Below are 27,058 nucleotides of genomic sequence, written 5' to 3'. Positions count from 1 at the left end.
AAGCAAAAGTTAAGAGAATTCAGCACCACCAAACAAGCTTTATGACAAATGCTAAAGGAACTGTTATAGGCAAGAAAAACAAGAGAAGGAAAATAACCTACAAAAACAAAGCCAAAACAATAAAAAATATGGTAATAAGAACATACATGTTACTTTAAATGTAAACGGATTAAATCCTCCAACCAAAAGACACTGACTTTCTGAATGGATACAAAAATAAGACCCTTATACATGTTGTCTACAAGAGACCCATTTCAGACATAAGGACACATGCAGACTGAAAGTGAGGGGATAGAAAAAGATATTCCACGCGAATGGAAATCAAAAGAAAGCTGGAGTACCAATACTCATATCAAATAAAATAGACTTTAAAATAAAACTATTACAAGAGGCAAAGAAGGACACTACATAGTGATTCAGTGATCAATCCAAGAGGAAGACATAACAATTCTAACTATTTGTGCATCCAACATAGAAGCAACTCAATACATAAGGCAAATGCTAACAGCCATAAAAGGGGAAATCAACAGTAACACAATAGTAGTGGGAGACTTTACACTTACACCAATGGACAAATCATCCAGAAAAAAAAATTAACAAGGACACACAAGCCTTAAATGGCACATTAGACCAGATGGACTTAACTGATATCTGCAGGACATTCGATCCAAAAGCAGAAAAACTTTGTTCTTAAGTGCACACAGAACATTCTCCAGGATATATCACATCTTGGGTCACAAATCAAGCCTCAATAAATTTTAGAAAATAGAAATCATATCAAGCATCTTTTTGGACAACAATGTGAGATTAGCTATCAATTACAGGGAAAAAAACTGTAAATAACACAACACACAAATGTGCTACTAAATAACCAAGAGATCACTGAAAAAAATCAAAGAGGAAATCAAAAAATACCTAGAATCAAATGACATTGAAAGCACAAGGACATAAAATCTATGGGAAGCAGCAAAAGCAGTTCTAAGAGGGAAGTTTATACCAATACAATCCTACCTCAAGAAACAAGAAAAATCTCAAATAAACAAACTAATCTTAAACATAAATCAACTAGAAAAAGAAGAACAAACAAAGCCCTAGGTTAATAGAAGGAAAGAAATCATAAAAATCAAAGCAGAAATAAATGAAATAGAACAATGAAAACAATAGCAAAAATCAATGAAACTAAAAGCTGGTTCTCTGAGAAGATAAACAAAATTGGTAAACCATTAGCCAAACTTATCAAGAAAAAAAGAGAGAGGACTCAAATCAGTAAAATTAGAAATAAAAAAGAAGTTACAACTATCACCACAGAAATACAAAATATTGTTAAGAGACTACTACAAGCAACCATATGCCAAAAAATGGACAACCTAGAAATAACAGACAAATTCTTAGAAAGGTACACCCTTCCAAAACTGAACCAGGAAGAAACAGAAAATATAAACAGACCAATCACAAGTACTGAAATTGAAACTGTGATTTAAAAACTCCCAACAAACAAAAGATCAGGGCCAAATGGCTTCACAGGCGAATTCTAACAAAGATTTAGAAAAGAGCTAACATCTATCCTTTTGAAACTCTTCCAAAAAATTGCAGAGGGAGGAACACTCCCAAACTCATTCTACAAGGCCACCATCACCCTGATACCAAAACCAGACAAAGATATCACACAAAAAAGAAGATTACAGGTCAATACCACCGATGAACATAGATATAAAAATCCTCAACAAACTACTAGCAAACAGAATCCAGCAAAACATTAAAAGGATGATACACCATGATGAAGTGAGATTTATCCCAAGGATGCAAGGATTCTTCAATATACGCAAATCACACAATGTGATACACCATGTTAACAAACTGAAGGATAAAAACCATATGATAATCTCAACAGATGCAGAAAAAGCTTTAGACAAAATTCAACACCCATTTATGATTAAAAAAACTCTCCAGAAAGTGGGCTTAGAGAGAACCTACCTCAACATAATGAAGGCCATATACGACAAACCCACAGCAAACATTATTCTCAATGGTGAAAAACTGAAAGCATTTCCTCTAACATCAGTAACAAGCATGCCCACTCTCACCACTATTATTCAACATAGCTTTGGAATTCCTAGCCACAGCAATCAGAGAAGAAAAAGAAATAAAGGAATAAAAACTGGAATACAAACTGGAAATGAAGAAGTGCAACTGTCATTGTTTGCAGATGACATGATACTATACTTGGAAAATCCTAAAGATGCCACCAGAAAACTACTAGAGCTAATCAATGAATTTAGTAAAGGCAAAGAACACAAAATTAATACAGAAATCTCTTGCATTACTATATACTAACACTGAAAAATCAGAAAGAGAAATTAAGGAAAAACTCCCATTTACCACTGCAACAAAAAGAATAAAATACCTAGGAATAAACCTGCCTGAGGCGGCAAAAGACCTGTATGCAGAAAACTATAGGACACTGATGAAAAAAATAAGAAATGACACAAACAAATGGAGAGATCCATGTTCTTGGACTGGAAGAATCAACACTGTGAAAATGACTATACTACCCAAAGCAATCTACAGATTCAATGCAATCCCTATCAAATTACCAATGGCATTTTGAACAGAATTAGAGGAAAAATTTTCAAATTGTATGGAAACACAAAAGACCCCAAATAGCCAAAACAATCTTCAGAAAGAAAATGGAGCTGGAGGAATCAGGATCTCTCACTTCAGACTATACTACAAAGCTACAGTAATCAAGACAGTATGGTACTGACACAAAAACAGAAATATAGATCAATGGAACAGAAAAGAAAGCTCAGAGATAAACCCACACACTTACGGCCACCTGATCTTTGACAAAGGAGACAAGAATATACAATGAAAAGATATTGATAATGATAAGATAATGAAGATAAGATAATGAAGACAGTCTCTTCAATAAATGGTGCAGGGGAAACTGGACAGCAACATGTAAAAGAATGAAATTAGAACACTCCCTAACACCATACACATAAATAAACTCAAAATGGATTAAAGACCTAAATTTAAGGCTAGACACTATAAAACTCTTAGAAGAAAACATAGGAAGAACACTCTTTGACATAAATCACAAGATCCTTTTTGACTCACCTCCTAGAGTAATGAAACTAAAAACAAAAATAAATAAATGGGACCTAATGAAACTTAAAAGCTTTTGCACAGCAAGTGAAGCCATGAACAAGACAAAAAGACAACCCTCAGAATGGAGAAAATATTTGCAAACGAAGTAAGTGACAAAGGACTAATCTCCAAAATATACACACAGTTCATACGGCTAAATATCAAAACAACCCAATCCAAAAATGGGTCAAAGACCTAAATAGACATTTCTCCAAAGAAGACATACAGTTGGCCAACAAATACATGCAAAGATGCTCAACATCACTAATTATTAGAAAGATGCAAATCAAAACTAATATGAGGTATCACCTCACACCGGTCATAATGGCCACCATCAAAAAATCTACAAACAATAAATGCTGGAGAGGGTGTGGAGAAAAGGGAACCCTCTTGCACTGTTGGTGAGAACATAAATTGATACAGCCACTTTGGAGAACAGAATGGAGGTTCCTTAAAAAACTAAAAATAAAACTACCATATGGCCCGGCAATCCAACTACTGGACATATACCCTGAGAAAACCATAATTCAAAAGATACATGTACCACAATGTTCACTGCAGCACTATTTACAATAGCCAGGACATGGAAGCAACCTATATGTTCATCGACAGATGAATGGATAAAGAAGATGTGTTGCATATATACAATGGAATATTACTCAGCCATAAAAAGTAAGAAAATTGGGTCATTTTTATTGATGAGGATGATCCTAGAGTCTGTCATACAGAGTGAAGTAAGTCAGAAAGAGAAAAACAAATACTGTACATTAAGGCATATATATGGAATCTAGAAAAATGGTACTGAAGAACCTATTTCCAGGGCAGGAAAAGAAATGTAGATGTAGAGAAAGGACTTCTGGACATGTGGGGGAAGGGGAGAGTGGGACGAATTGAGAGAGTGGCATTGACCTATATACACTACCATGTGTAAAATAAATAGCTAGTGGGAAGCTGCTGTATAGCACAGGGAGCTCAGCTCGGTGCTCTGTAATGACCTAGATGGGTGGGATGGGGTGGGGGTTGGAGGGAGGCTCAAGAGGGAGGAAATATATGTATACATATAGCTGATTCACTTTGTTCTGCAGCAGAAACTAACACAACATTGTAAAGCAATTATACTGCAATAAAAAAATTTTTCATTAAATCAAGTATAAAAAAATAAAATCAGGAACAAGACAATGTTGCCCAGTGTCTCCACTTTCATTCAACACAGTATTGGAAGATGTAACGACATCAATCAGACAAGAGAAAGAAATAAAAGGCATCAAAATTGGAAAGCAAGAAGTAAAACTGACACTATTTGCCCATGACATGATACTATATATTGAAAACCCTAAAGTCTTCACCAGAAAACTATTAAAACTAAGAAATAAATTTTATAAAAGTTCAAAATACAGATTAGCATACTGAAATCTGTTGCTTTTCTAAATACTAGTGATGAATTATCAGAAAGAGAATTCAAGAAAAAAAATCCCATTTACAATTGAATCAAAAAAGAATAAAATACCTGGGAATAAACTTAACTAAGGAGGTAAAGGACCTATACTCTGAAAACTATAGGACAACAATGAAGGAAATTAAAGATGATAAAAGAAACAGAAAGATATACCATGTTCACAAATTGTTAGAATGCTATTATAATGTCCATACTACCCAAAGCAATCCCTATCAAAATACCCAAGACATTTTTCAAAGATTTAGGATTAATAATCTTAAAATTTACATGGAACAACAAAAGACCCCAAATAGCCAAGACAATCTTGAGAAAAAAGAACAAAGCTGGAGGTATCATGCTTGCTCACTTTAGACATTACTACAAAGTTACAGTAATCCAAACAGTATGGTACTGGCACAAAAACACACACATAGATCAATAGAACAGAATAGGCAGCTAAGAAATGAACGCACACACCAGTGGTTCAATTGATCTATGACAAAGGAGACAAGAATATACAATGGAGAAAAACAGTCTCTGCAGTCAGTGGTGCTACAACAATGGACAACTATATGTAAAAGAATGAAATTAGAACATTCTCTAACACCATATACAAAGAATACACTCAAAATGGATTGAAGACCTAAATGTAAGAACAGAAACCAGAAATCTCGAAGAAAACATAGGCTAAACACTCTTTCCAATAAATTGTAGCAGTATTTTTCTGGATCTGTCACCTCAGGTAAAGGAAAAAAACACAGAATAAACAAATGGAACCTAATTAAACTTAAAAGCTTTGACACTGCAAAGGAAACCATCAACAAAAGGAAAGACAACCTACTGAATGGGAGAAAATATTTGCAAATGATATTTCTGATAAGGGGTTAATATTCAAAATATATAAACAGCTCATACAACTCACTATCAAAAAAAACAACCCAATTAAAAAAATGGGCAGAGACCTGAATTGACATTTTTCCAAAGAAAACATACATATGGCCAACAGGCACATGAAAAGATTCTCAACATCACTAATCATCAAGGAATTGCAAATCAAAACCACAATGAGGTACCACCTCACACCTGTCAGAATGGCCATCATCAAAAAGATCACAAATAACATGTTGGTGACGTGGAGAAAAGAGAATCCTAGTACATTTCTAGTAGGAATGTAAATTGGTACAGCCACTATGGAAAACAATAAGAACTTTCCTCAAAAAACTAAAAAAAGAACTACCATATGATCCAAAAATTCCACTCCTGAGGTACATATTCAAAGAAAATGAAAAGACTAATTCAAAAAGATATATGCACACAATGTTCATAGCAGAATTATTCACAACAGCCAAGATATGGAAGCAACCTAAGTATCCATCAATAGATGAATGAATAAAGAAGTTGTGATACATACACACACACACACACACACACACACACAGAGGAATATTTCTCAACCATAAAAATAAATGAAGTTCTGCCATTTGCAACAATATGGATGGACCTACAGGATTTTATGCTTAGTGAAATAAGCCAAATACTGTAGTTATTACTTATATGTGGAATAAAATGAATATATAACAAAACAGACTCACAGATAGAACTAGTGGTCACCAGTGAGGAAAGGTAAGGTCAAGGGGCTCAACAGAGGTGGGGGATTAAGATGTACAAACTACTATGTATAAAGTAAATAAACTACAAGGATATATTGTACAGCACAGGGAATTATAGCCATTGTTTTATAATAACTTTAAATGGAATATAATCTATAAAAATATTGAATCACTAAGGTGTACACCTGAAACTAATACTGTATATCAACCATACTTCAATTAAAAATTAGATTAAATTAAAAATACAATAAAACTTTTAAAGACTTATTATAAAAACTGTAACCATCATTTGAAGAAAGAAAATATATGGATGTTTGAAAACTGGCTTGTCTCACTCATTAGTCTAGATGATTTACTTCTGTACACAATAATCTGAATTCGTACCTAAGCAAAAGTCAAAAATTACTACAGGTTATCATACATCAGGACTAAATCCAGGCATTTACAGAGCAGCAAAATAAATTCATGGGTAAAAGAATAATACTGTACAATTTCAAATACATTAAAAAAAAAAAGAAGCACCTACAGTTTCCCAAAAAGTTTATAATCTCATAAGGGAAACAGGATAAGACTATTAAACTACAGTGCTTTATAGAAAACTACAAGTACTATATACTAAAGGAACAAATAAAGTGCTATGGGAACATAAAGGAAGCAGAGATATATTTCAATCAAGCAAAATAATAAAAATTTCATCATATATATCAAGTTAGGCCTTGAAGGATAAACAGGATGCAGTCATACAGGGATAGAGGGCATGAACTTAGAAAAATCCAGATGAACAAAAATTCAGAGACAGGAATTTGCAGAGAAATACAACAGAAATTAATTAAACTATTTTGGTTGAGATGCAGATCACCCAAAGGAAAGAGTCCAATCTAATGTGTTTGGACTCTATTTGCAGGCAGCATTTTGTGGTCTTTAAAAGAGAATAATAAATATAGCACCTTTCTTTTCAATCTAGGCTCTGAGCAAGTTAAGAAACATAAAAAAAGCATAAGAAATAAAAGACAAAAATTACCTTTATTGCTAATGAAAGCTAAATTGGAATTTTTCTTTCAGTGAACAACAAATGCATCTGTTAACCCCACAATGAGGCAGATTTTCCCAGGTGTAGAATGCACTGAACCAACCCCGCACTTCATATTATTCCCCACACAATCTCTTCAAGCAGTCTGTTCCATAAGCAGGAAAGGCAGGGCTAAGCCAAGTACACCCAGTTTATTCTTTGCAAATTTTCTAATAGAAAATGTACTTCATATCCTCAAAGACAGAATGAGAAAGGAGGGTGGCATGAAACACCACTAGCAGAGCATCATCCACGGAAAAGGAAATACTACAAACAGCAAAGACACATTCCCCTTAACTTCAATCACTGAAGATTTCTAAACAGAATAATACCATGACAAAAGCTGTAGTTTGAAAAAGTTAGTCTGACATCAGTTGTAGGATGCTGAAAAACAAAAACGTTATTGTAACTGCCCAGGCAAGAATAAATTAGGGCCTGAACCATAATAATATTTAACGTTAACCGGTTCTTAGTTCCAGGGGCTGTCTTCAGTTCACTTCATATATTAACTCAGCTCCAGTAAAGATGATATAAATGAGACAAAGAGGTGAAGACATACAACTAACAAATGGCATTTAAACTAGAAGTAGCAGCAGGAATGGAAAAGATGATTTAGATGCAAAAAAAAAGACAAAAATTACATAAGCAAATGAGCAAGTCAACAGACACTGACTTACTTGAATCAGAGAAGTTTATATAAGAATTTGTAAGAAAAGATTATATTAATTAGAAAAGCTGTAATTCAATGCTGGAAAGTTGGTAAGATAAGCATGACAAAGTACTATAGCTTCTTAGGAAAGGAAAGGTAGTTTTCTGTAACAGTATTTCTAAGAAAAACTAATCACTATTTCAATGTATTAAAGATACTCAAGAGTTTACTACATTCCGTTGTTTGATATAGAGAACAGACGAATATATGCAAAACCGAAGATCATAAGCCAGGGATACCTGAACATACCAGACCATTCATGCCCACAAACAGCAGAGCATGATTTCAGAAGAAAGCATGTAATCACAATGGGTAAAATCAACTTCCTGACTTCATGCAGCTCCTCTTTCTTGCTCTACTACCCACTGGTTACCCCCCTTTGGTACTTTCCCCCTAACTTCCTCAGGTCTAACTCAGAGACAAAACAGAACTTAGTAAAGATATTCCAAAAACCTCTGGCCCCAAAGTTCCAAATGGGCAGCTACTTAATTATAAAGTCAATACAGTTTACCACACCAACATTTTCAGAATTAAAATCAAACTGGGGAAGAAACAAAAACACAAAACATTGATCACAGGACTTCATAATCACTCTTTCATATTTTTCATTTATTTGTGCCTCTATGTTGCATTCAAATTCTTGAACTTGATAGACTAAATTCTTAAAGACTATCTTCTTGTTCACTAATTCTGTCTTCAGCTGTATTCAGTTTGTTGCTTCACCATTTTACAAGTTTCTAATTTCAACTCTAATATTTTTCATTTATAATATTGGCTCTTTCTCAAATCCACCTTCTTATTAAACTTTTAACCCTTATTCATATTTTCTATACCTACTATTACTATATAAAGCTATTAAATATTCCAAAAGATAAAGGTTTTATGAGTCTGATTTGGTTGTTTATTGTTTCGGATGACTCTCATTCGTGGACTATCGTTACATTTTCATGTATAGTATGATTTTAGATTATGACCTTAAATGCCATAGAACTTGCTTCTGGGAGACCTGGGAGACCTAAATTGACAGTGTCATCCTTTAGAAAGGACTGGTAGTTATTTCTGCCAATCATTTCAAGGCACTACCAACTCAAGAATGCTTTAAATTCTCACCTTGAAGATTTTCAGCTGTAAACCAAATTCTGTACTCAACCATATATGCCCTAGATTTATAAATATAATATACATTTAAACTCATTTCCTACAAAAAAAATTTAAAAGAACATATCACATTTCATAGTTGTTCCCACTGATTTATTAAATACCACCAAAAATAATATCTTACAAGGAAAACTGCATTTACATAAATGTGTATCAGTTAAAGGCAAATCAGAAAAGTAAAGCATTTTAAATGTTCTCTTACCTGTTCAAGTGCTTGGGTTTTCTCTTGCTCTATTTTCCTTATAGTTTCCTTTTCAGCTTTGAGTGATAATGATGACACAGTTTTAACAGACATAAAATCAACAGTCATCCATTCATCCCTCTGTTAAGAAAAAGAAGTCACTTCAATCTAAATTGATTAGAACAACACTAAACACTTAACAATAAATTAGAGATTCTGGAGGCACTGAAACCTGGATTAAATCCCACATGGCTGTATAACTTAAAGCAAGTTTCTTAGTCTCTCTAAGCCTTCTTCTCTCCCCTGTAAAAACGGGTTAAAATACCTACCTTTCAGGAATGTTTTAAGGAGTTAACAAGAAAACTGACTTAAGGCATCTAGCCCAATGCCGGATATACAACAGGCTCTCAAACATAGTTCTTTTCACCTTTCTTTCTTCATTGTTGCTAACAGTGTAAATATAGCATTCTTCCTCAGGCGTATGAACTATAACCCCAAATTTGTGAACTATTCAACTATAAGCGTTGCTAAGAAAATTATGGCATGAAGTGAAGGGAAAGAAAAACTGTGACTGAACTCTACTCGCTGTAGAAAAGTCAGATAGATGTAAAAATACAAGACCTCAAGTACATAAGGGGAAAAGTGCCACTTCCTTATCAACAACCAGAGGTAGGAAACCCTCTGAGGGACTAGAATAGGGACAAATGCTAACTTTCCCAAAAGAGAAGAAGGGGAGTGAAAAGGATCAGCAAACAGCATTATTGCTAAAATTACTCATAAAAGTATACTGTTTACAAAGTCTAGTTTTTCTTCTGACTAAATTACAATCATCTTTCATTTTAACATTCATCTACTCTTGTAAGTTGACGCTTTCTTTGTTTAAAATCAGGCGGCTTACCTGAATAACTTCGTTGTCTTCTTTTTCTGACTTTTCATCTTTCACCTTCCAGGCCTTTTCCTTGCCAGAAGTGTGGGAGGAAACAGCCTCAACCCACTCATCTTCAGAGCTCTAAGAATATTTAACATATAAGTAGAATTCTCAAATTTACATACTTCCGCATAAAAACTGTGTGGTTCCACTCTTCCTCCTTTTCTCAACCCTTAAATATCAACTTTGTCTGTGTTTCCAGTCTTTGCCAATTATACTTTTTAATCTCTAGACATTCCCCTTGGGACATTAAATCCACTTTCATGACTTAAACTACCACAACTATACTGATATCTTTCTAATTTATCCACCCAAAGTTTCTGTGATTTAAACAACTGCCTACAATATTTAAACGTCATGCTGAATGCAGTAAGAACAAAAAGTGAACCCAGCACCTACTTCCACAATACTTGATCCTTCTTCTATATATCTGAATTAAGCTACCTGACATCACCAACCACCCACTTACCCGAGTCAGAAATCTCAGGATCATCTTACTCCTCCCATCTAAACCTATGACTGTCATTTCCAAAAGATTTCTCAACTACAGTGAACACCAAATGATTATCATGGGACTTCACCTCCATCCCTGGCCACAACTGACTGTTTCAGAGGTAGGGACCTGAACCAATTAATTTCAATCATAGCCACTCTCCAGGAATTTGAAACCAAGGCTAAATGGTTTACTCTATAACAAAGGAGAACTCGAAAGCCATTGGCAGAGACCATTCCTGTCATGAGGCACAGAATTCAGGAAAAATTTACCTATATCAAGAAAAGCAAAAATAGAACTTAGAGGGGAAAAAAGGAAGATGGTAAGAAGATTCATAAAAGCATTCATGACTCTAGTTTGAGCTATTCCTAAAACCCAGGTGCATTCCTATATGTCCTATGAGACGTTTGTGTTCTAATAATAAATCCCTCCCTCTTTTTTTGGGGGGGGGGTGGTTAAACCAATTTAAGTTTGGTCTCTGCTACCTACAACCAAGAGTCCCAACTAATATATACTCCTTCCTCCCCATTCTTAAAGCAGCAGCCCTAGATCAGATCTGCTTATCTCTCACTTAGACAACTGGAAAAACCAAGTTAGTCTCCAAAATCCCAGTCTTTCCTGCTCCCTTTCATTCTCCAACCCCCACCCTAAATACCTTTAAGTATCATAAAAGGCGTGTCTGACCACAGTACTCCTCTTCTTTGACTCCCTGTCATAAAGACGACTGTTACGCCTTTTCTTTCCTACCAATAGAACCCAATTTCATTTGGAGATGTAATGTGCCTCCCTTGCTGGAGAGTGAAACCTTAATCAAGTCTCCAATAAGGTGGAAATGAAAGTACTATTTAGGACTTTCTGGAAGTTACAAAAAAGAGGGCATCCTCGTTCCTGTTATCTACACTAAGAGGTACATTTTAAAGACAATGGAGGAACAAAACTAGAAGACTTGGTCCCAGAAGACCACACTAAATTGCCTACTTGATTTCTTCTATATGAAAGAAAAGTTAGAGATTGGTTCAAGATGGCAGAGTAGAAGGACGTGCGCTCACTCCCTCTTGCGAGAGCACTGGAATCACAACTAACAGCTTAACAATCATTGACAGGAGAACACTGGAACTCACCAAAAAAGATACCCCACATCCAAAGACAAAGAAGAAGGTGCAATGAGATGGTAGGAGGGGCACGATCACAATAAAATCAAACCCCATAACCACTAGGTGGGTGACTCAAAACTGGAGAACAATTATACCACAGAAGTCCACCGACTGGAGTGAAGGTCCTGAGCCCCATGTCAGGCTTCCCAACACGGGGTATGGCAACAGGAGGAATTCTCAGAGAATCAGACTTTGAAGGCTAGTGGGATTTGACTTCAGGACTTCAACAGGACTGGGGGAAATAGAGACTCCACTCTTGGAGGGCACACACAAAGTACTGTGTGCACCATGACCCATGGGGAAGGAGCATGGGTCTAGACTGAACTAGACCTACCTGCTAGTGTTGGAGGGTTTCCTGCAGAGGCGGAGGGCAGCTGTGGCTCACTGCAGGAACAAGGACACTGGCAGCAGAAGTTCCAGGAAGTACTCCTTGGTGTAAGCCCTCCCAGATTCCACCATTAGCCCCACCAAAGAGCCTTTACACTCCAGTGTTGGGTCGCCTCAGGCCAAATAACCAACAGGGAAGGAACTCACCCATTAGCAGAAAAGAGGATTAAAGTTTTACTGAGCTTTGCCTACCAGAGCAACACCCAGATCTACCCACCACCAGTCCCTCCCATTAGGAAATGCACAAGCTTCGTAGATACACTCACTCACCAGAGGGCAGACCGCAGAAGAAGAACCACAATCCTGGATCCTGTGGAACAAAAACCACATTCACAGAAAGATGGACAAGATAAAAAGGCAGAGGATTATGTACCAAATGAAGGAACAAGATAACACCCCAGAAGAACAACTAAAGAAGTGGAGATAGGCAACCTTCCAGAAAAAGAATTCAGAATAAGGATAGTGAAGATGATTCAGGACGCAGGAAAAAGAATGGAGGCAAATACCGAGAAGATGCAAAAAATGTTTAACAAAGACCTAGAAGAATTAAAGAACAAACACCTAGAAGAATGAAAAAACAAACAGAGACGAACAATACAATGACTAAAATGAAAACTACACTAGAAGGAATCAACAGCAGAATAACCGAGGCAGAAAAACAAATAAGTGACTGGGAAGACAGAATGGTGGAACTCACTGCCACAGAACAGAATAAAGAAAAAAGAATTAAAAGAAATGAAGACAGCTTAAAAGACCTCTGGGACAACATTAAACAAACCCACATTCGCATTATAGGGGTCCCAGAAGGACACGAGAGAGAGAAAGGACCCGAGAAAATATCTGAAGAGATTATAGTACAAAACTTCCCTAACACAGGAAAGAAAATAGCCACCCAAGTCCAGGAAGCGCAGAGAGTCCTAGGCAGGAGAAACCCAAGGAGAAACTTGCCGAGACACATAGTAGTCAAACTGACAAAAATTAAATACAAAGAAAACTTATTAAAAGCAAGAAGAGAAAAATGACAATCCACATACAACGGAACTCCCATAAGGTTAACAGCTGATTTCTCAACAGAAACTCTACAAGACAGAGGGGAGTGCCACGATAAATTTAAAGTGATGAAAGGGAAGAACCTACAAGCAATATTCCCCAGGAACAATCTCATTCATATTCGACAGAGAAATCAAAAGCTTTACAGACAAGCAAAAGCTAAGAAAATTCAGCAACACCAAACTAGCTCTACAAGAAATGCTAAAGGAATTTCTCTAAGGGGGAAACAAAATAGAAGAAGAGGACCTACAAAAACAAACAAAAAACAATTAAGCAAATGGTAATAGGAACACACATTTCGATAATTACCTTAAACGTGAACGGATTAAATGCTCCAACCAAAAGACACAGGTTCACTGAATGGATACAAAAACAAGACCCATATATATGCTGTCTACAAGAAACCCATTTCAGAACTAGGGACACATACAGACTGAAAGTGAGGGGATGGAAAAAGATATTCCATGCAAATGAAAATCAAAAGAAAACTGGAGTAGCAATACTCCAATCAGATAAACTAGACTTTAAAATAAAGAATGTTACAAGAGACAAGAAAGGACACTACAAAATGATCAAGGGATCAATCCAAGAAGAAGATATAACAATTATAAATATATATGCACCCACCATAGGAGTACCTCAATACATAACGCAAATGCTAACAGCTATAAAAGAGGAAATTGACAGTAACACAATAATAGTGGGAGATTATAACATCTCACTTACACCAATGGACAGATCACTCAGACAGAATATTAATAAGGAAATAAAAGCTTTAAACAACAAAACAGACCAGTTCAATTTAATTGATATTTATAGGACATTCCATCCGAAAAAAAGATTACACTTTCTTCTCAAGTACACACGGAACATTCTCCAGGATAGATCACATCTCAGGTCACAAATCAAGCCTCAGTAAATTTAAGAAAATAGAAATCATATCAAGCATCTTTTCCAACCACAATGCTGAGATTAGAAATAGATTACAGGGAAAAAAACGTAAAAAACACAAACACATGGAGGCTAAGCAATACATTACTAAATAACAAAGAGATCACTGAAGAAATCAAAGAGGAAATCAAAAAATACCTAGACACAAACACAATGAAAACATGATGATCCTAAACCCATGGGATGCAGCAAAAGCAGTTCTAAGATGGAAGTTTATAGCTATATAAGCCTAACTCAAGAAACAAGAAAAATCTCAAATAAACAATCTAACCTTACATCTAAAGGAACTAGAGAAAGAAGAACAAACAAAATCCAAAGTTAGTAGAACAAATCATAAAGATCAGAGTGGAAACAAATGAAACAGAAACAAGAAAACAATAGCAAAGATCAATAAAACTAAAAGCTGGTTCCTTGAGAAGATAAACAAAATTGATAAACCTTTAGCCAGATTCATCAAGAAAAAGAGGGAGAGAACTCTAATCAATAAAATTAAAAATGAAAAAGGAGAAGTTACAACAGACACCGCAGAAATATAAAGCATCCTAAGACACTACTAAAGCAACTCTATGCCAATAAAAAGGACAACCTAGAAGAAATGGATGAATTCTTAGAAAGGTATAACCTTCCAAAACTGAACCAGGAAGAAATAGAAAATATAAACAGACCAGTCACAAGTAATGAAACTGAAACTGTGATTAAAAATCTCCCAACAAACAAAAGTCCAGGACCAGAGGGTTTCACAGGTGAATTCTATCAAACATTTACAGAAGAGCTAACACCCATCCTTCTCAAAGTCTTCCAAAAAATTGCAGAAAAAGGAACACTCCCAAACTCATTCTATGAGACCACCATCACCCTAATACCAAAACTAAAGATACTATAAAAAAAGAAAATTACAGACCGATATCACTGATGCAAATGGAAAAACCCTTAAAAAAATGCTAGCAAATGGAATCCAACAACACATTAAAAGGATCATACACCATCATTAAGTGGGATTTATCCCAGGGATGCAAGGATTCTTCAATAAATGCAAATCAATCAATGTGATACACCATACTAACAAATTGAAGAATAAAAACCCTATGATCACCTCAATAGATGCAGAAAAAGCTTCCGACAAAACTCAACACCCATTTATGATAAAAACTCTCCAAAAAGTGGGCATAGAGGAAAACTACCTCAACATAATAAAGGCCATATATGACAAACCCACAGCAAACATCATTCTCAACAGTGAAAAACTGAAAGCATTTCCTCTAAGATCAGGACCAAGACAAGGATGTCCACTCTCGCCACACTTATTCAACATAGTTTAGGAAGTCCTGGCCACAGCATTCAGAGAAGAAAAAGAAATAAAAGGAATACAAATTGGGAAAGAAGAAGTAAAACTGTCACCGTTTACAGATGACATGATACTATACATATAAAATCCTAAAGATGCCACCAGTAAACAATTAGAACTCATCGACGAATTTGGTAAAGTTGCAGGATACAAAATTAATGCACAGAAATCTCTTGCATTCCTATACACTAACAATGAAAGATCAGAAAGAGAAACTGAGGAAACAATCCCATTCACCACTGCAACAAAAAGAATAAAATACCTAGGAATAAACCTACCTAAGGAGGTCAAAGACCTGTACTCAGGAAACTATAAGACAATGATGAAAGAAATCAAAGATGACAGAGAGATATACCATGTTCTTGGACTGGAAGAATCAATACTGTGAAAATGACTATACTACCCAAAGCAATCTACAGATTCCATGCAATCCCTATCAAATTACCAATGGCATTTTCTACAGAACTAGAACAAAAAAATCTTAAAATTTGTATAAAGACACAAAACACCCCAAATAGCAAAAGCAATCTTGAGGTAAAAAAATGGAGCTGGAGGAATCAGACTTCCTGACTTCACACTACACTACAAAGCTACAGTAATCAAGACAATATGGTACTGGCACAAAAACAGAAATTTACATCAATGGAACAGGATAGAAAGCCCACAGATGAATCCATGTACCTATGGTCAACTAACCTATGACAAAGGAGGCAAGGATATACAATGGAGAAAAGACAGTCTCTTCAATAAGTGGTGCTGGGAAAACTGGACAGCTACATGTAAAAGAATGAAATTAGAACACTCCCTAACACCATACACAAAAATAAACTCAAAATGGATTAAAGACCTAAATGTAAGACTGGATACTGTAAAACTCTTAGAGGAAAACATAAGAACACTCTTTGACATAAATCACAGCAAGATCTTTTCTAACCCACCTCCTAGAATAATGAAAATAAAAACAAAAACAAATGGGACATAATTAAACTTAAAATCTTTTGCACAGCTAAGGAAACCATAAACCAGAGGAAAAGGCAACAGTCAGAATGGGAGAAAATATTTGCAAATGAAGCAACTGACAAAGGATTAATCTCCAAAATATGAAAACAGCTCATGCAGCTCAATATTAAAAAAACAAGCCAATCAAAAAATGTGCAGAAGACCTAAATAGACATTTTTCCAAAGACATACAGATGGCCAAAAGGCACATGAAAATCTGCTCAACATCACTAATTATTAGAGAAATGCAAATTAAAACTATGAGGTATCATCTCACACCAGTTAGAATAGGCATCATCAGAAAATCTACAAACAACCAATGCTGGAGAGGGTGTGGAGAAAAGGGAATGCTCTTGCACTGTTGATGGGAAGGTAAAATGATACAGCCACTATGAAGAACACTATGGAGGTTCCTTAAAAAACTAAAAATAGAATTACCATATGACCCAGGAATTCCACTACTGGGCATATACCCAGAGAAAACCAAAATTCAAAAAGACACTTGCACCCCAACGTTCACTGCAGCACTATTTACAATAGCCAGGTCATGGAAGCAACCTAATGCCCATCAACAGACGAACAGATAGAGAAGATGTGGTACATATCTACAATGGGATGGAATATTACTCAGCCACAAAAAGGAACGAAACTCGGTCAGCTGTAGAGACATGGATGGACCTAGAGACTGTCATACAGAGTGAAGTAAGTCAGAAAGAGAAAAACAAATATCCTATATTTATGCATATATTTAGAACCTAGAGAAATGGTACAGATGAACAGGTTTCCAAGGCAGAAATAAAGACACAGATGTGGAGAACAAACGTATGGACACCAAATGGGGCGGGGGGGGGGTGCGGGGGATAAATTCGGAGCTTGGGATTGACATATATACACTAATATGTATAAAATAGATAACTAATAAGAACCTGCTGTATAAAAAAATAAAATTCAGAAAAAGAAAAGTTAACTATTTTTAGATTCTATATATTTTATATTAACCAATGGCTATTCTGGGGTTCTCTAATAACACAAATGAACCTAATTTGATGATATACTCCCTACTGAAGAATTCAAACTTCTTGGTTTACAAAGTCCTATCAACTCTTACAATTTCATCTCCATTCACTCTCCTCTTGTTTTATAATCTAATATTGTTAAGTTACTTATAGTTGTATTTACCTATGTACATACATAAACACACACATGCACACACAGACACTTTTATATCATGTTATCTCCTACTTCCACGCCTTGCTCTCACAATTCCTTGTGCACACACACCTCTATATGCCAGGGTGATTCTTACTCATCCTTTAAGTCTGAACTCAAGCATCATTTCCTCAAAACCTGCATATGAAATCCTCCTTCCCTTAATACCTTGACATGCCTTGGCATCATGAGATTACATACTGGAAGTATGTGTCTGTTTAATTATAAAATGAGTTCCCCAAAACTTTGAACTCTATATATTTGTATTCCCCATGTATATAAAAATGTCTGGCAAAGAGCTGGCATTCAATAAATGTGCATTAAAATTAACTCAATCCACCCTTGCAAAAGCCCAAGTCAGAAACTTTAAGCAGCAGCCTGCATTAAATACTAGGTACTGAATGAAAGAAGCGTATGTGATACAGCTAGTACTCATTTTTCATTTACACAACGACAACTGGACCATTCTGTACAACTCTCCTGCCTCCATTCCCTATTAATTTTGTTGCTAATTTTCACTATTATTCACTCACCTCACCACTTCAGCATGACTTATGTTCCCCTCTCCCCATGCTATGACCTAAGTTCTCCTGCTGTTTCAATCCTCGACCCTACCTTGAAGAACTCATAAACCATCAACGTGCCTCTTGACCTAAGATAGCTCCCAGGACTCTTCTTCTCATGTGTAGCCATCATAATTAACCACACTCCTAATCCCATCTAACAGTCAAAACCTAAATACAGGACCAAGACAGAAAAGTGTCACCAATAAAAACATATGTAAATGTACATATTATATATATATATATATATATATATATTATATATATGAAGTATTACATATATATATAAAATACATTTACTTATATTTACATAATACACATAAAATGCATACATTTTATATTTAAAATATAAAGTACCTACATAAATACATATATTTCTCAAAGATACTTGAAGACTTCTGCACTAGCCGTGAAAAAATAAATGCTACATCAGACTAGAAAAATATACAGAAATGGAAATAAAATTAAAAATATAAGAAACAAGTGTTTTTAGACATTGAATCTCAGTTGTGCAGGACTATGATCCCTGAGAAAAGGCAAACAAATGAGGTGAGTGCTACAATTACACTCTACTGCTTTTTGCCTAGTGGCACTTTCTAGACCATGGCACAAGGCAGGGTAACTCAAGCCCAATATGACAATCTCACTGAGATAAGAAAACAGAATTTTTACTTTGTGATGGCTGAGATAGAGTATCCATGAAAAGGGAGCTACACAGAGAAAGAACTCCAGAAAACTATATAAGAGACCCCTGTAGTCTTTAACTGAATATCAAACTGAACATTCTTAGGATGCAAGTCCACAAGGACAGACAAAGAATAATTACCATGGAAGGAACAATTATTAGAGTGCTATGAGCAGAGAAATCCCCAGAGCTCACAAAGGGCTAGAAGACATTCTAGTTCCCACCAACCAGAATAGAGAAATCTCCTTGAATACCGAGGGCAATCAGCAGAGAAACCACAAAGGGCACGCCTTAGCATGTCTTAGAAGTAATGGCTACTCTAGACGCACACAAACATAACTTAAACACCAGCCTTTGAAAAGTATTAAGCTAATACACAAGTAACCTACTCCCCACCAAAAGAAAACTCAAGACCCTTTACAGGAAGACAACAAATCCAGTAGTCACAATATAACTTTCACAAGGTTCAGCATCTAATTAGAAATTATTAGACATTCAAAGCACGAAAATGTGACCCAAAGACAAGAAAACAAATCAGTTAATCAAAACAGAACAAGAAATAAAGAGATAATGACATAGCAAACTAGGATTTTGACACTGCTGTTATAAATATGCCCAAGGAAAGGAAAGCATGAACAAATAGGAGTCAAAATGAAGATATAAAAAAGACCCAAATGAAATGTCTAATGATGAAAAATACAATAACTGAAATGAAAACTTTAATGACTGGGGATAACAGCCAACTAGATGCTACAAAAGAAAAGCCTAGTGAACTTGAACCTAAAATGCAACAGTAATATCTATCCAAACTGAAGAACAGAAAAGGCTAGAACGAAAATAAATAAAGGTTCAGTGACTTATGGGACAGAATTAAGGAGACTAGCAGAATAAGAGGGGACACAAAAAACATTTCACGAAAATAATAGCCAGAAAGTTTCAAATTTGATGGAAACTATGAACTCATAAATCAAAAAAGCACAATGAACCCAAGGCAGGTTAAAGACAAAGAAAACAGTATCAAACATATCATAATTGATTTGCTAAAAAAAATGATAAAGAAAAAATTTTAAAAGCATTCAGAGCAGAAAGAAATATATACAGAGAGAAAGGGATAAACATGATTGCAAATGTCTCTCATTAGGAACAATGTAGGCAAAAGACAATGAAATGACATCTTAAAGTACAGGAAAAGAACTATAAACTTAAAATTATCTGTCTAGGAAAAAAACTTTAAAAATGAAGACTAAACAAAACAAATTTTCAGACAAACAGTAACTTAGAGAAATGTCACAAAATAAGCCCCAGTAAAATTAAGAAAACTGCAACCATATCAAGCATCTTTGCCAATGCTGTGAGACTAGAAACCAAGTAAAGAAAAAAACTGCAAAAAAACACAAACGGGGGGGATGAAGATGGCGGAAGAGTAAGACGCGGAGATCACCTTCCTCCCCACAGATACACCAGAAATACATCTACACGTGGAACAACTCCTACAGAACACCTACTGAAGGCTGGCAGAAGACCTCAGACCTCCCAAAAGGCAAGAAACTCCCCACGTACCTGGGTAGGGCAAAAGAAAAAAAAGAAAAAACAGACAAAAGAATAGGGACGGCACCTGCACCAGTGGGAGGGAGCTGTGAAGGAGGAAAAGTTTCCACACACTAGGAAGCCCCTTCGCGGGCAGAGACTGCGTGGGGGCGGAGAGGGGAGCTTCGGAGCCGCGGAGGAGTGCACAGCAACGGGTGCGGAAGGCAAAGCGGGGAGATTCCCGCACAGAGGATCGGTGCCGACCGGCACTCACCAGCCCGAGAGGCTTGTCTGCTCACCCGCAGGGGCGGGCGGGGCTGCGAGCTGAGGCTCTGACGCTCGGGTTTCGGTTTCGGACGGAGCCCAGGGAGAGGACTGGGGTTGGCGGCTTGAACATAGCCTGAAGGAGTTAGTGCACCACGGCTAGCCGGAAGGGAGTCCGATGAAAAGTCTGCACCTGCCGAAGAGGCAAGAGACTTTTTCTTCCCTCTTTGTTTCCTGGTGCGAGAGGAGAGGGGTTTAAGAATGCTGCTTGAGGGAACTCCGGAGACGGGTGCGAGCCGCGGCTAAAAGCGCGAACCCCAGAGACGGGCGCGAGCCGCGGCTAAAAGCCCGGACCCCAGAGACGGGCGGGAGACGATAAGGCTGCTGCTGCCGCCACCAAGGGGCCTGTGTGTGAGCACAGGTCACTCTCCACACCCCTCTTCCGCGGAGCCTGTGCAGCCCGCCACTGCCAGGTTCCCGGGATCCAGGGACAACTTCCCCGGGAGAGCGCACAGCACGCCTCAGGCTGGTGCAAAGTCACGCCGGCCTTTGCCGCCGCAGGCCCGCCCCGCACTCCGTGCCCCTCCCTCCTCCCCGGCCTGAGTGCGCCAGAGCCCCCGAATCAGCGGCTCTTTTAACCCCGCCCTGTCTGAGCAAAAAACAGACGGCCTCCAGCGACCTACACGCAGTGGCAAGGCCAAATCCAAAGCTGAGCCCCTGGGAGCTGTGAGAACAGAAGAAGAGAAAGGGAAATCTCTCCCAGCAGCCTCAGAAGCAGCGGATTAAAGCTCCACAATCAACTTGATGTACCCTGCATCTGTGGAATACCTGAATAGACAACCAATCATCCCAAATTAAGGAAGTGGACTTTAGGAGCAAGATCTATGATTTTTTTCCCCTTTTCCTCTTTTTGTGAATGTATATGTGTATGCTTCTGTGTGAGATCCTGTCTGTATAGTCTTGCTTCCACCATTTGTCCTAGGGTTCTATCCGTCCATGGTTTTTTTTTAAATTTTTTTTCTTAATAATCAATTTTAACTTTAATAACGTTATTATACTTTACCTTCGTTCTTTCTTTCTTTCTTTCTTTCTTTCTTTCCTTCCTTCCTTCCCTCCTTTAGACAACGAATCATCCCAAATTGAGGAGGTGGTCTCTGACAGCAAGATTTATGATTTTTCCCCATTTACCTCTTTTAGCGAGGGTGTATATGTATGCTTCTGTGTAAGATTTTGTCTGTATAGCTTTGCTTCCAACATTTGTCCTAAGGTTCTATCCGTCCCTTTTTTTTTTCTAAATACGAATTTTTTAATTCAATAACTTTATTATACTTTATTTTATTTTTACTGTATCTTCTTTCTGTCTTTTTTCCTTCTTTCCCTCCTTCCTTCCTTCCTCCCTCCCTCCCTCCCTCCTTTCTTTCCTTCTTGCCTTCTTTCCTTCTTTGCTTTTCTTTCTTTCTTCCTTCCTTCCTTCTTTCCTTCTTTCTTTCCTCATACCTCTACTAATTCCCTCTACTTTTTCTCCCTTTTATTCTGAGCCGTGTGGATGAAAAGCTCTTGGTGCTCCAGCCAGGAGTCAGGGCTCTGCCTCTGAGGTAGGAGAGCCAACTTCAGGACACTGGTCAACAAGAGACCTCCCAGCTCCACATAATATCAAATGGCGAAAATCTCCCAGAGACCTCCATCTTAACACCAGCACCCACCTTCACTCAACGACCAGCAAGCCACAGTGCTGGACAACCTATGCCAAACAACTAGCAAAACAGGAACACAACCCCACCCATTAGCAGAGAGGCTGCCTAAAATCATAATAAGGCCACAGACACCCCAAAACACACCACCAGACGTGAACCTGCCCACTAGAGAGACAAGATGCAGCCTCATCCACCACAACACAGGCACTAGTCCCCTCCACCAGGAAGCCTACACAACCCACTTAACCAACCTTAGCCACTGCAGACAGACATCAAAAACAGCAGGAACTACGAACCTGCAGCCTGCAAAAAGGAGACCCCAAACACAGTAAGATAAGCAAAAGGAGAAGACAGAAAAACACACAGCAGATAAAGGAGCAAGATAAAAATGCACCAGACCTAACAAATGAAGAGGAAATAGGCAGTCTACCTGAAAAAGAATTCAGAATAATGATAGTAAGGATGATCCGAAATCTTGGAGATAGAATGGACAAAATGCAAGACTCAGTTAACAAGGACCTAGAAGAACTAAAGATGAAACAAGCAACGATGAACAACACAATAAATGAAATTAAAAGTACTCTAGATGGGATCAATAGCAGAATAACTGAGGCAGAAGAACGGATAAGTGACCTGGAAGATAAAATAGTGGAAATAACTACTGCAGAGCAGAATAAAGAAAAAGAATGAAAAGAACTGAGGACAGTCTCAGAGACCTCTGGGACAACATTAAACGCACCAACATTCGAATTATAGGGGTTCCAGAAGAAGAAGAGAAAAAGAAAGGGACTGAGAAAATATTTGAAGAGATTATAGTTGAAAACTTCCCTAATATGGGAAAGGAAATAGTTAATCAAGTCCAGGAAGCAGAGAGAGTCCCATACAGGATAAATCCAAGAAGAAATACGCCAAGACACATATTAATCAAACTGTCAAAAATTAAATACAAAGAAAGCATATTAAAAGCAGCAAGGGAAAAACAACAAATAACACATAAGGGAATCCACATAAGGTTAACAGCTGATCTCTCAGCAGAAACCCTACAAGCCAGAAGGGAGTGGCAGGACATACTGAAAGTGATGAAGGAGAAAAACCTGCAGCCAAGACTACTCTACCCAGCAAGGATCTCATTCAGATTTGATGGAGAAATTAAAACCTTTACAGACAAGCAAAAGCTGAGAGAGTTCAGCACCACCAAACCAGCTTTACAACAAATGCTAAAGGATCTTCTCTAGGCAAGAAACACAAGAGAAGGAAAAGACCTATAATAACAAACCCAAAACAATTTAGAAAATGGGAATAGGAACATACATATCGATAATTACTTTAAATGTAAATGGACTAAATGCTCCCACCAAAAGACACAGATTAGCTGAATGGATACAAAAACAAGACCCTTATATATGCTGTCTACAAGAGACCCACTTCAGACCTAGAGACACATACAGACTGAAAGTAAGGGGATGGAAAAAGATATTCCATGCAAATGGAAACCAAAAGAAAGCTGGAGTAGCAATTCTCATATCAGACAAAATAGACTTTAAAATAAAAACTATGAGAAGAGACAAAGAAGGACACTACATAATGATCAAGGGATCGATCCAAGAAGAAGATATAACAATTGTAAATATTTATGCACCCAACATAGGAGCACCTCAATACATAAGGCAAATACTAACAGCCATAAAAGGGGAAATCGACAGTAACACATTCATAGTAGGGGACTTAAACACTCGACTTTCACCCATGGACAGATCATCCAAAATGAAAATAAATAAGGAAACACAAGCTTTAAATGATACATTAAACAAGATGGACTTAATTGATATTTATAGGACACTCCATCCAAAAACAACAGAATACACATTTTTCTCAAGTGCTCATGGAACATTCTCCAGGATAGATCATATCTTGGGTCACAAATCAAGCCTTGGTAAATTTAAGAAAATTGAAATTGTATCAAGTATACTTTCTGACCACAACGCCATGAGACTAGATATCAATTACAGAAAAAGATCTGTAAAAAATACAAACACATGGAGGCTAAACAATACACTACTTAATAATGAAATGATCACTGAAGAAATCAAAGAGGAAATCAAAAAATACCTAGAAACAAATGACAATGGAGACACAACGACCCAAAACTTGTGGGATGCAGCAAAAGCAGTTCTAAGGGGGAAGTTTATAGCAATACAAGCCCACCTTAAGAAGCAGGAAACATCTAGAATAAACAACCTAACCTTGCACCTCAAGCAATTAGAGAAAGAAGAACAAAAAAACCCCAAAGCTAGCAGAAGGAAAGAAATCATAAAAATCAGATCAGAAATAAATGAAAAAGAAATGAAGGAAACAATAGCAAAGATCAATAAAACTAAAAGCTGGTTCTTTGAGAAGATAAACAAAATAGATAAACCACTAGCCAGACTCATCAAGAAAAAAAGGGAGAAGACTCAAATCAATAGAATTAGAAATGAAAAAGGAGAGGTAACAACTGACACTGCAGAAATAAAAGAGATCATGAGAGATTACTACAAGCAACTCTATGCCAATAAAATGGACAATCTGGAAGAAATGGACAAATTCTTAGAAATGCACAACCTGCCAAGACTGAATCAGGAAGAAACAGAAAATATGAACAGACCAATCACAAGCACTGAAATTGAAAGTGTGATTAAAAATCTTCCAACAAAGAAAAGCCCAGGACCAGATGGCTTCACAGGTGAATTCTATCAAACATTTAGAGAAGAGCTAACACCTATCCTTCTCAAACTCTTCCAAAATATAGCAGAGGGAGGAACACTCCCAAATTCCTTCTACGAGGCCACCATCACCTTGATACCAAAACCAGACAAGGATGTCACAAAGAAAGAAAACTACAGGACAATATCACTGATGAACATAGATGCAAAAATCCTCAACAAAATACTAGCAAACAGAATCTAACAGCACATTAAAAGGATCATACACCATGATCAAGTGGGGTTTATTTCAGGAATGCAAGGATTCTTCAATATACGCAAATCTATCAATGTGATAAATCATATTAACAAATTGAAGGAGAAAAACCATATGATCATCTCAATTGATGCAGAGAAAGCTTTTGACAAAATTCAACACCCATTTATGATAAAAACCCTGCAGAAAGTAGGCATAGAGGGAACTTTCCTCAACATAATAAAGGCCATATATGACAAGCCCACAGCCAACATCATCCTCAATGGTGAAAAATTGAAAGCATTTCCACTAAGATCAGGAACAAGACAAGGTTGCCCACTCTCACCACTCTTATTCAACATAGTTTTGGAAGTTTTAGCCACAGCAATCAAGAGAAGAAAAGGAAATAAAAGGAATCCAAATCGGAGAAGAAGAAGTAAAGCTGTCACTGTTTGCAGATGACATGATCCTATACATAGAGAATCCTAAAGATGCTACCAGAAAACTACCAGAGCCAATCAATGAATTTGGTAAAGTGGCAGTATACAAAATTAATGCACAGAAATCTCTGGCATTCCTATATACTAATGATGAAAAATCTGAAAGTGAAATCAAGAAAACACTCCCATTTACCATTGCAACAAAAAGAATAAAATATCTAGGAATAAACCTACCTAAGGAGAAAAAAGACCTGTATGCAGAAAATTATAAGACACTGATGAAAGAAATTAAAGATGATACAAATAGATGGAGAGATATACCATGTTCTTGGATTGGAAGAATCAACATTGTGAAAATGACTCTACTACCCAAAGCAATCTACAGATTCAATGCAATCCCTATCAAACTACCACTGGCATTTTTCACAGAACTAGAACAAAAAATTTTGCAATTTGTATGGAAACACAAAAGACCCCGAATAGCCAAAGCAATTTTGAGAACGAAAAAAAGAACTGGAGGAATCAGGCTCCCTGACTTCAGACTATACTACAAAGCTACAGTTATCAAGACGGTATGGTACTGGCACAAAAACAGAAAGATAGATCAATGGAACAGGATAGAAAGCCCAGAGATAAACCCACGCACATATGGACACCTTATCTTTGATAAAGTGGCAGGAATGTACAGTGGAGAAAGGACAGCCTCTTCAATAAGTGGTGCTGGGAAAACTGGACAGGTACATATAAAAGTATGAGATTAGATCACTCCCTAACACCATACACAAAAATAAGCTCAGGATGGATTAAAGACCTAAATGTAAGGCCAGAAACTATCAAACTCTTAGAGGAAAACATAGGCAGAACACTCTATGACATAAATCACAGCAAGATCCTTTCTGACCCACCTCCTAGAGTAATGGAAATAAAAACAAAAATAAACAAATGGGACCTAATGAAACTTAAAAGCTTTTGCACAGCAAAGGAAACCATAAACAAGACCAAAAGACAACCCTCAGAATGGGAGAAAATATTTGCAAATGAAGCAACCGACAAAGGATTAATCTCCAGAATTTACAAGCAGCTCATGCAGCTCAATAACAAAAAAAAAAACAACCCAATC

At 36.9% G+C, this 27,058-nt stretch overlaps 1 protein-coding gene across 3 annotated transcripts in view; it reads right to left on the bottom strand.

The window, feature by feature from the left end:
* Positions 1 to 27,058, bottom strand: part of CWF19L2 (CWF19 like cell cycle control factor 2) — a 193,507-nt gene that overhangs the window by 153,412 nt on the left and 13,037 nt on the right. For 2 of the 3 annotated variants that reach the window (XM_060160317.1, XM_060160319.1), the window contains exons 4-5: positions 10,211 to 10,321; positions 9,334 to 9,453 (exon numbers count right to left, since the gene is read on the bottom strand). In XM_060160317.1, the coding sequence (XP_060016300.1) occupies positions 9,334 to 9,453; positions 10,211 to 10,321 (231 nt within the window). The remainder of the gene's footprint in view (positions 1 to 9,333; positions 9,454 to 10,210; positions 10,322 to 27,058) is intronic. The other variant, XM_060160320.1, reaches the window with a different exon arrangement.

This window comes from Lagenorhynchus albirostris, chromosome 9 (assembly GCF_949774975.1).
Source record: "Lagenorhynchus albirostris chromosome 9, mLagAlb1.1, whole genome shotgun sequence".
NCBI classification, from domain to species: Eukaryota; Metazoa; Chordata; class Mammalia; order Artiodactyla; family Delphinidae; genus Lagenorhynchus; species Lagenorhynchus albirostris.
The sequence above is the reverse complement of the archived record's forward strand: the minus strand, read 5'-3'. Positions and strand labels throughout refer to the sequence as shown.